The sequence below is a fragment of the Egretta garzetta genome, unplaced genomic scaffold (genome assembly GCF_000687185.1).
Source record: "Egretta garzetta isolate BGI_Z169 unplaced genomic scaffold, ASM68718v1 scaffold297, whole genome shotgun sequence".
Lineage (NCBI taxonomy): Eukaryota > Metazoa > Chordata > Aves > Pelecaniformes > Ardeidae > Egretta > Egretta garzetta.
The window spans coordinates 6,601,347-6,613,001 of record NW_009260410.1 but is presented as its reverse complement, the minus strand read 5'-3'; the positions used below and the strand labels follow the sequence as shown (position 1 = coordinate 6,613,001).

The 11,655-nt window shown below is 37.5% G+C and overlaps 1 protein-coding gene across 1 annotated transcript; it reads left to right on the top strand.

Moving 5' to 3' along the window:
• The first annotated feature begins 920 nt into the window (after positions 1 to 920).
• On the top strand, positions 921 to 11,097 carry FAM171B (family with sequence similarity 171 member B). The gene is given in 8 exon segments (XM_035899110.1): positions 921 to 941; positions 943 to 1,195; positions 1,896 to 1,988; positions 2,273 to 2,431; positions 4,285 to 4,452; positions 8,418 to 8,534; positions 9,369 to 9,492; positions 9,765 to 11,097. Coding segments are annotated over 8 exon segments (2,268 nt in total).
• The last annotated feature ends 558 nt before the right edge of the window (positions 11,098 to 11,655 follow it).

Sequence of the window (11,655 nt, the reverse complement as noted above, 5' to 3'; positions counted from 1 at the left end):
ATTAATGTTATTGGAAATATTTTTGACAGTGGTCCATAGATACTTTAATTTCTGCTAATAACTTAATTTCACACTGGAAATTACGTGGAATTCTGTGCATTTTCATGTACCTGTTGTCTATGAAAAGACTCCCTAATAGTTTATGTACAGTCAAGGTGGGAGAGAAACTGAATGTGCTTCAGAACATCTTGAGACTGTTGTTCAAGAAGACTTGCTATTTTCAACATACTGCTCAGTCACTGTAATTATGATCTCTGTAAACCACTAAGTATCGTAAAGGAATGTCAGCTCTTCTAATTAGCAGCAGACAAATGCTATTTAGATATTGCAATACAGAAAGGTGAAAACTAGACCAGAAATGTAAATCTGATGGGGGATGATAGACTAAAACAGTCAAAGTGTCTGGATGCATTTGGTTACTTCATAATAATTTTACACTTGTAAAAATAAGTGTGTTATCCCACAGTTTGTACACATTAGTTTCTCTGGTTTTAGAAACTCAAGGTGTGTATTTAAATATGTGACCCAAGTCAAGGGTTATACTTAGATAACAAGACCATCTGTATTATCATTGTGGCGTTGCAGAGCACTTGCAAGGTGCATTGAAACTAATGTTGTCACAGATACATTGTTCAAGCTTAAATGAAAAGGGGAAGAATTCCTTTGTAATTTTGGTTTTGGTTTGGTTTTTTTTTTTAACAGTTTGGGTATTATTTGCTGAGTTTGGTAAACATTTTTTGGCATCTTTGTGCCCCACCTCAAGGTTTTTTTGCTTCTTTCTGCTCTGTGGTATATAACTGTATGATTACCTCTCCCTTTGGCCAGAGCTGTGTTGAAATAGAGATCCACCGTATGGTGAATAAATAGCTAAGGCATAAACTCTGGGACTTATTTACAAACTTAAGTTATGGTCCTTAGTTATGATATATTATGACCTCCTGATTTTTCTTTCTGTTAATAGGATCTGTTTTTACGCTAAAAGTTCAAGTAAATGACATCATCAGTCATCAGTACCTGCAGCAAGCGGTTGTAGAAGTGTTTGTTAACTACACAAAGACAAATTCTACTCTTACTGGAAACAGTGGAGCGGTATTAATAAAAGTTCCCTACAAATTAGGATTAAGCTTAACTATCGTATCCTACAAGGATGGCTACATGTTAACACCTTTGCCTTGGAAGACTGGGAGAATGCCAAGTACGTAAGCATCTTACAGTCCTATTATTAAACTGTATCTGTCGGTAATTAAATTTCTGTCTTCCTCAGCAGTCTGAGTAGTTACTGTCAACTGAACATGACTGAATGAAGTCAGTCAAGGGAGGTAGTGCCTGTCAATGCAGATGTAAGGGTGAATGATCTGTTAGACTTGTCAGAATTATTATTGTAAACCAGAAAATAACCCTTTTTAACTCTAAGTAGGTTATATTGTGATACCGTGAGTGCGTTCTGAGAAATTGTTTACCTAGACTTAGCAAAGGGCTGATAATGTCTTTTGACAAAAATCATGTTGTTGTCTTTAGTGATACCTGGAGTGCCAGTGCTTCGAGTCCTGTATAACCTGTTATAGCTTCCTTTCAGCAGTGTTTCTTCACAAGTTTTCCTGTTTAATTATTGCATGCTCTTAATGATTTTTTTTTTTTTTTTTTTTTTTAAAAGATGGACTTGTAAGAATTCTAGCCACTTGTTTATCCATAGAAAGCATAAGACAGCAGCAAACTACAACAGAGGTCTTCCTGCCTAACCACTAAAATTCCTGCTCTGGACAACAGGAGTAATTTATGTATCCAGTCTTCATATACTCTTGTTTAACTGCTCTATTCACTATTCCTTCAGAATTGGAGATCTCACAGGATTTTTTTCGGTTGCACAGTGTAACAGATATTATCACTTTCCACAGTATACTCGTCTGTGACGCTTTCATTATTCCCACAAAGTCAAGCTAATATATGGCTGTTTGAAGATACTGTCTTAATTACTGGAAAACTGTCTGGTAAGTTCAGTGTATGCAGACCATAATCAAAAAACTTTGTGATCTGTACACATAAAAAAAAAAAAAAAGCATGTTCATATACTTATACCTATCTACTCAAAGCCAAATTTTCAGTTAATTGTGTAGCTGCATGTGTGGCTGTGACAAGTGCTAGACCAGAAATACACAAACTGTGGACAAAATGGGTGAAAACAGGTTGTTATGCTAAATGAGTTTCTGAGCAGTAATAAAAACACCGTTTGTGTGTTTTACGATTGCTTAGGCAAAGTATTACTCTTTTACAGATGCCAAATCTCAACCGAGTGTTCAGTTTCCAAAATTTTTAATAAAGCTTCCAACAAATCACCATATTACAAATGTTACAGCCTATCTGACAGTGCCAGAGCAGTTTTTGAAAGTGGACAGCTTTCTCTATACAACAGGAATTCTTCTAAATAAATCCGGTATGTAAATGTGTTGTTTAAGTATTTTTTTTTAAAAGTAGTCTTCAAATTATAATGCATATGAGTGCACAGCATTTCAGAAAAATATATGCTTAAATTAAAAGGGCCTGAACCTGCTTCCATTGCATTAAATCACAAAGCTTAGTTCTATAGGAATAAGCTATAAACACACCAGGCAAGTAATTGATGTCACTCCTTATTTTGTTCCATGTAGCATGAGACTGTAACATACCTTACCACACCGAAATACTCCTTCAGAGTCTGCTTTTTATATATGTGTGTATGTGTGTCTATATGTATATATTCAGGATTTCATGAGACTGTGGAACTGGTTTAGTAAACACCTTAAAAATATGGTTATGGCCACAGTGCATAGTAGGTAAACCTGAAGAAATCAGTGAACTTGCAGCAGTTGACTTCAGCTGTAGGGTTTTCTGCATTTTCACTAGAATGGTTGGCTCTAGGAGCTTTACACCTAGCATAAAGATTGTATGGAAGCTCTAGTTTGGCTCACATACAGTTATTCTGTGTAAGCCTGTTTGAAACCAAGTAGTCGCTACGTATACAGAGCGTAATTGTAATAATGTTTTCTGTACGTCCGCTTCACTGGAGAAGCCGTAAGTGGTTTCGTGAGTCATTATAACTCTGCTCATATGCAGTTGGATCTTTTAGTATTTGTCATTCTATCAATTTTTTTTATTTGCATAAATACAGTAATTTCTGGTAGATTGTACTGTGTGCAGTTCCATCTTTTGTTCTTTTCTTTCTATTCCCAGTGGACATGAAACCATGATGCTCGTAAATTCTTTGCAGCGCATAAGGAGCCCGCTACATGGCTTATTTGAACCTGTCATGCTCTCTTCTTTAATTTTCATTGACTTAAAATTGTCGTATATATTGATATGTTGACTTGCGTATTTTAAAACCTTTCTTATCTGTATTTCACCTCTTTAAATGTAAAGCGTAAGAGAATGAGCAGTGTTTCTCCCCTTTGAGTTTTCCTTTCAATCTGTCTGGCATGTGTTTTAAATTATTCATATACTCTGAAAGGAATAGGCTTCCTTTTAGGGCAGGTGGAAGCTAATTGATACCTGATGCACCAGGATTTTTCTCACAACCAGCTTCTAACAGTTTGCATAGATTTAACATTATTCTAGTACTTACTAATTCTGTTTCAGCTTCTTTCACAATCCTGTCATATTGTGTATTCTGAAGTATTTGCAAATTAGTGTAAGGAAAAGAAAGGAAACAAAACTTTCAGGCTGCATTATAAAGCTTTGTATACGCAATGTTTCCTTTGAGTGCTTTGACAAGCCTCATGATTAACTATTCAGTTAATTATAACTGCCAAATTAGAAAGTTAAACCTTAAAGGAAAGTTTAAGAGCACTGTTCAACTAAGCAGCAGTCATATTTATGTATGTCTTCAGTTTGATTCAATGTTATGTATATTGCAATTATACAAAAATTCTTATATTATCTGTACTTCACATAGGTTATCTATTTTGTAATCAAATTATCTGAGGGGAAAACCCCTTCTTCCCCTATCCCCAAGCTAAGTTTTGCCTAATTGGCTCTACAGTCAGCGTTGAACCTCTATGTCAAAAGTCTGTTTCTGTTTTACAGATTTGGTATGACTGGTTTTTATTTTAATCACAAGATTTTAAAAGTTCAGAAGAGAAGAAATGTTGTTTTTATATGACCAAGTTGGTGACAGCTGACTGTGTAGCTGGATGTGAATGAGGGCTTGCCTTTAGTTATAATGAGGATAGATTCTTAATTCTATATTTAAAAAAAAAAAAAATACACTATGAATGGAGAATTAATTACAGACAAGATATTTCTCACATTCAGGTTTCAAAAGCATGGAATTAGCTCCTCTTGCTGCAATATGTGTAAATGTTCTTTTGACTGGGAAAGAACTGAAAGTAAATGGTCCCATTCAGATTACACTTCCTCTTCCCACAAGTACTGTGAAATCAGGAGATGCTATACCTGCATGGACATTCGATATGAAAACTGGTAAGTGGGCTAAGCTATTTGTTACTCTACCTTTTAGCACATGTATATAGTTTTGGGCACATGACACAATGTCATGGAACAGTGATGGCACTAATATATGAGGTGGTGGTAAAGAAGAGTCACAAATTTTATTAGGAGTTCTGAATTTATTTTATTAACTAGCTTGAATTGTTCAAAGAATTTTCCTGCTTCCATTAGTTCAAAAAGCTTTGGTAAAATTCATTAGCATTCCTGTTAAAGAAATTTTTAATGTAATAGATTTTTATTTTCATGGGAGGCTAAGGACTCAGTGAACATACATTTTAGGTGATGTTAAATTTTAAGCCTGGTAATTTTGTGAATGCCTTATTAAAACAAAACAAATCAGAATTGAAGATTTGGATGCTTTGTTTCCTAGAGTGTAGCTCTAAAGATCCTTTGACACTAAAACTGGAATAGATACTACCTCAGTTAACAAAAGCAATTCAGAAAGTGAAATGAAGGGGAAATAAGAGTTACCGAAGGGAACAACGTAGTTCTACAGTATGCTTGGGAAGAGGAGGCTGGGGATTAGACATTCTAAACCTTTTGTCATCCCTTCATGTCTAATTTTAGTCAAGAGTGAGTAATGAGCTACATACTTATCCTGTTTAGATGTCCTGTATTAGGTGTGTGTGCATTAGTGTACCGATTCTCTTATGTTGTACCTTATACTTTCCATCACAGTCTGTCTTGAAATATGTGAGCGAAGCAGTAAGTGTCTTACCCCTTATTAAAGTAAAAAGCTGTTAGTCAGCCATTGGCAGTACAGGAGAGGACACCAACTCTAACAAAGTGTTTGCATGTTCAAGAAAGAAACTTATCATCTTAATGAAGAACAACCAAAGAACATTAATTTGAATTAAGAACATGCTAATAAAAAATTGACTAGGTTGTCTCTTGGGAAAAGAGTGAATAGAATAAATTTTGGCATAGAAAATTAAGTCTGTCTATAGAGCTAGAAGACTTGAGAGGGGTGACTGGTGATAAGAGATGGCATTCATCAAAGAAAGGGTTTTAGTCTGACATGGTAAAATAGCGCAAGGGGTTTTAATTTCTTGCTGCCACAGACACTTTTGCCAGCTCCTGTGCTCATCTGGACCTGTGCTGAATTGTTTTAACTCATGAAACAGAAAACTAGGTCAACAATGCTATTAAAAAAAAAAAAAAAAGTTGACAGAGCTAAAGCAGCTCGGCACAGGCTTATGTTCAAGTATAAACCAGTGTAAGGTGTGTATGTGGGTGTCAAGGGGCCTACTCAACATGCCTGCTTAGGCATCTTGGCCTTGTGGGTAGAACAAGAGCAGGAGGGTGGCATGCTGACCCAATAAAAACAATTAAAACACTTGTTTTTTTCCTCTCAGAGGGGGTGTACTCTGACAGAAGTTCTGTGAAGGTAAATAGTTTGAGATGGGTGCTCAATGATGTGTAGTGTTCGCACAGAGCCTTCTTGCTGCTTGCTGAGGAGAGGACAAGGAGGACTGTGGACAAGGAGAGACACTTTTTGGGAATAACTGTAACTTCCACTTTTTTTTCCACTTCCATCTCTTCTCTACAGTGAAAATTTGCAACTATATTCATTGTTCTGGTTGTTTATACTTAAGTATGCTTCTTTTATTTTCATCCTTGATCTGACGTGTGCAAAACGACTTTTTTCTAAGGTAACTGAGTAATAGCAAGGCATTCCTTGTCAGGATTCTGGTGACTGAGGACAACTGAACACCTCAGCTCTTCAGCAAGCATTTGAGAGCATCCATAAGTAGCAGTAGGCCCTGAATTGAGAGCTACCACTTCACTGAATGATGAGGCTCTGGCATCCAGGGTGTTGCATGCGGGATGTCCCCAGCAAGACGTTGACATACACTTTTAAACTCTGAAGTCCTTGGGTAATATGTCATAATGGTACTCAGAGCTTCCGTGTCAGTACTGATAGTGGTAAGGGAACAGGTCTGTGTTTGATGCGGTGTAGACTGATCCATATGCACCAGAAAAAAGACAAAAAGTGCTTTCACATGTCTGCTTGTGCAGTGTTCCCTGGGGTTACGCCAGGTGTGATAGTACCGAGACTGTTCCTGGAAAATGAGCTTTTGTAATTATATTCCAGCTGCTGTAAAAGCAGAATTTGTTGTGTATACTGAATGTGGATTCCTTCTTAATAAATATTTCGCCTCATTAGTACGAATAGTACTTTGCAGATTTTAATAGAATTACAAAAAAAAAAAAAGCTGTCATTGCAACATTAAAGTGAGAACGATACCTTTCTGTTTGAATGGCAGTAAATCATAGAGAACAAGTGCTTAGAGGTTTCAGTTGAATATGAGGAAGTACTTCTTTACTTTGAGGGTGACTCAGCACTGGAACAGGCTGCCCCGGGGAGTTGTGGAGTCTGCTTCTTTGGAGATATTCAAAACCCATCTGGATGATGTCCTGTGCAACCTGCTCTAGGTGAACCTGCTTTAGCATGGGGTTCGAGTAGATGATGTCCTGAGGTCCCTTCCAACCCTTGCCATTCTGTGAAATCACATTTTAATGTTTGTCTTAATATGTACTATTTTCTGTTGAGTATGTTGGGAGGGGAGATACAATTTACTGAAGAGTACAGCAAAGATTGTATAGCTTCTTACAGATTTGTTCAGTCAAGACGGAACTTCTGGAGACCTAGAATTTTCTTGCTGCTTACATGTGGTGTTTTGTATTGGTTTTTATCTGCCTGTAGGCAGCCAATCCTCCATTCTTGTAAAATGATAGTTTTGTAGTATAGTGACATCTTGCCTTGGACTTGACAGAGAATTTGAGAATCTGCTATTGTTGCCTCCATATGAGAGTTAGGGATGGAAGACTCTTCTGGCTGTTCTTGCTTCTGAGTCTGGAGTAGAAGTTTTGCAGGTAACTAAGAAAGCACCTCTTTCAGGGCTCTACGTGGCCGCTGCTGCTATTCCCCTCTGCCAGCCATCACAAGTACCAGAAGGCTGCAAGTTTTACTGCTGAATGATATTTTGTGCGTGGCTTCTTGTGTGCATATGTGGCGTGTCTCAGTTCTCATCTTTACCTTCTGTCTGGTAGTTATTTCCTTTTGCTTTGCTGAAAGAAGGGTCATGGAGGAAAATTGGAATTATAGGACTTATATGAATTACAATTTTTGCATGCTTTGGTTAATGTTGTTTTAAAAAAGCTGGTGGTTCTCTCTCCTTCCTAGTATTTGCCATTTGAAAATGTAAGGTTGTTATTATGAGGTTGTTTTCTGTCCTTAGAATTTCACAGATGGCCCACAATAAATGTGTTCAAGTGCATTAAGTATAATTCTGTCTCTTCTATTGCATGCTTTATTAACTGCAGAAGCTGGCATGCCATAATACCTGGCCTTTGCATTGCCAAACAGATGGTGTGGAATCTGCGTCCTAACAATAGACCTTCCTTGGGCTAATTGAACTGTTACTGCCTTGGGGCAGGGAGGACAAGAGAAACATTCAGGGCAAACACTGTTTATCCCATTGTAGCTTATTAGATTAAAATGCTTTCCCACTAAGTGCTGTGAGCTAATGTTAAACTTGTATTCATATGCTTAAATTACCTGTTCTTTGATATTAATTTTGTTTTTAGTCTTGGCCTTCATACATGCTTAAGCCCATATGATAGGATTTTTCAAATTATTTGTGTGCATATCTATGAAAGATATTCATTAATAGAAAATGAATTAAATTAATTCTGGTAAGTAATGTTGATGCTTTGTTTCAAAGTAAATGTCCACACAGGGATATTTGCAATGAAATTGTCAAGAGAGAAAGTTTGTATGTTTAGCTAAAGCTGTGCAATAGATAGTGTATAGGTCAGAAGTATCAGTTTTTCTTGTGACCTTGTGTATTGTTTGGTAATAGCTTAATTGCTAACGGTTTGAGGTATAGAAGAATCCTGCATGGCATGTGCAATATTTTCTCCTTTTTCTTCAGGTGCTTGGGTAAGCCGTGGGCTAGGAATGGTCAAGGAAGCAGATGGTCAGTTAGTATGGACGTATACTGCTCAGCACTTAGGCTACTGGATAGCAGCTCCACTGCCTGGAACAAGAGGTATTGCAACAACTGGCAAAGAAATTACTAAGTAAACCAAGTAACAATGTATCATAAGACTGTTGGTTTGATTGCTTTTTCTAACAACAGAAAGGGAAAAACAAAATGCAATTTCAACAGTTTGGATAGTTTTTGTTTGAATCCTGATAATGTGCCTTTGTGCATATAACCATTTCCTGGAACTTCAAAACGCTATAGAGGGAAAAGTCCAGACTGTATTTGAACATTTGAATGTTAATACTATGTCCATCTTTTTGGAAGAAGCCTGCAAGGGAACTGCGACTATGGAGATCTAAAAATCAGCAGGACTGTATCGCTTACTGTTTAGGATCATGCATCACATGAGGAAATACAACAAGAAAATTTGTCTTGGGTGAAACAGTCCCAGTGGATTCTGTTTTATGTAGACCTATTGCATGTTTTGCAAATTCGTATGAAGGGATTCTTGTGGGAGAAATATGATGTCAAAATTTAAAAACAGATAGCACTTTCTGACAGAAGCACTAAATAGAAAATGTAGACCATGTTTCTAAGTCAGTTTGGACAACTAATACAAATTAATTTGGCTGGAATTGAGTGGATGTCATGGTAAGGCTTTAATACTTGAGATAAACCTTTGAAGATCCATTATATTGTAACCACTGTTTGTATATTTTCTAGTTTGCTGAAATAGCAAGGTGAAAAGGGAAGGATGAAGGTAGTGCCACAGGAACACAAAATCACTGGAAAAGTAGTTTATTAGTTACTCTAATTACTACTGATTAGCTCTGCATATCAAGTGGAGTTATTTGGTTCTGAGAACTAATTCTTGTCTGATTTTGTCCCACAATCTAGAATCAATTATTAGTGCAGTTTCCAAGGACATAACAGCCTATCACACAGTGTTCCTTACAGCCATACTGGGAGGTACTGTTGTCATTATCATTGGATTTTTTGCTGTTCTTCTTTGTTACTGCAGGTAAGCAAAAAGAGGCTCTAATAAGCTCAGCATGAATGGAATTTAAGGTTGATAAAATAGTCTTTTGAAGTTGAGACTTGCTCCCTTAGCTAAACTATAATGTGTAGCCTAATATTTCTTTAAAAATTACGGTTATTACAGACCTTCATTTTGTGTTTGTGATGTCATATTGCTCTATAATTCTTAACCAAAATCTAATCTTCAGCTCTGGTAGTTAACGGTCTAGTATTTTCTAGTGTGCTCTACAGTCACCTTGCATCTCTTTTGCATAGGGATAAATGTGGTCGGACACAAAAGAAGGAAAAAAATACAACTAAGCTGGAGGTCATAAAAAAAGACCAGACAACATCAACAACTCACATAAATCACATCAATCCAGTCAAAGGGTCTTTAAAATTGGAGGATAAGTCACAGTTATATACACCGAAGATTTCTTCATACAGCCCTCAAAGAAGGATGTCCATAGACACGGAAGATGGAAAATCACGAGACAATTTTAAAATCTACGCAGAGGATGCTTCTTATCAGTCATCCTGTCAGACTGGTCAGTCAAGAAATTCAGCCCATTCATTGGAGCCTAATGCTGGAGTTAGGCACTTGCAGCAGCCAAAGCATAGTAACAGTACTATTTCCCAGGCTCCTAGAGACATTCAAGACCAAACCAGGTACCTTTCACTGAAAGAGGAGATGTATGGGCTTTCCCATATCCCAGAACATCTAATGCATATTTACAATCAACCTATTGCTATTCTTCAAACCTCTGACCTTTTCCACTCCCCAGAACAATTGCATCCTGCTAAATCAGCAACTTTGCCAAGAAAAGGGCAGTTAGTATATAGCCCCATGATGGAACCCATGAATCGTGACAGTTACATGCAAACGTTACCGAAAATGCCGGTGCACTCTCATCCACAGCCTTCTGTCTGCAGAGATGAAAACAGTACATTAGATAACGAAGAGGGTTTACCCTCTCAAACATCAAACTGGGGCCGGTACACTAATAGCTTACTGGAATCTGTTTCTGTTCCTGGGACATTGAATGAAGCAGTCGTAATGACTCCGTTTTCATCTGAACTTCAAGGTATTTCGGAACAAACATTATTGGAACTCTCTAAAGGAAAACCATGTCCACACCCTCGAGCATGGTTTGTGTCCCTGGATGGAAAGCCGATCGCTCAAGTGAGGCATTCTTTCATAGATCTGAAAAAGGGCAGAAAAACAGAGAGTAATGATACCAGTCTGGACTCTGGCGTGGACATGAATGAGCATCATCCTAGTAGGAAACTGGAGAGAGAGAAAACTTTCATAAAAACCATGCCGCATTCTAAGATACTTTACTTTGAAGATCTGGATCTGAGTAGCAGTGAAAGTGGGACCACTGTTTGTACTCCAGAGGACCAGGCTGCGAGGCACGTTCTGGATGGAGGGAATGGGGCAGTCATAGAACATGATGAAGAAGGTCTAAGAAGAAAAACTGTATCAGGAAGTCATGAATCTGGTATCCCTTCTGCTAAAAAAAGGGATAGACCATCTCTCATGAAAAGAGATAGCAAAACCAATATCTGGAAGAAAAGAGAGGAGAGGCCCCTTATTCCTATAAATTAAAACACAATGTGCTTTGTGTTGTTGCTCTCCCTGCTGGTTATTGACCTCTTGGCTGCTTCTGTAATTCTGCAGTGTTGGGTTTACAAGGGAAATGTTGTTTTCTAATATCAACAAAAGTTAATTTTTTTTTTAATATACAGATTGAGTAACTAAGCTTCAACTGGGCAATTGATATTCAATGTGAATTGAAAACAGGGAAGTGCTACTATTAGATTTTTTGAGTTCCTAATTTTGCTGGCAGTATAGGGAAGGCCCACATTTTAATTAGCCTATCATTCTTGGACGCACCTCTGGGAATGCACGGTGAGAAATAGAGGCACATGTTTTAATTTTTTCGTACTTGTTGCTAATGCGTTGGTAGACTAGTTAAAGCCATTCCTCAGCCTTGTTCCTAATGAATGTGACCATCTGTACAGTATTTTGTATGTAAACTTTTCTAGGGATCTGTTACTACTTGTTTGTATAACATAAAATGTTTCATCGGTTAGTCCCACAACACCAGCAGATGAGCTCTGGTGGCTTTATCAGCAGAGCTCTATAGCATTACTGCCCTCCCTG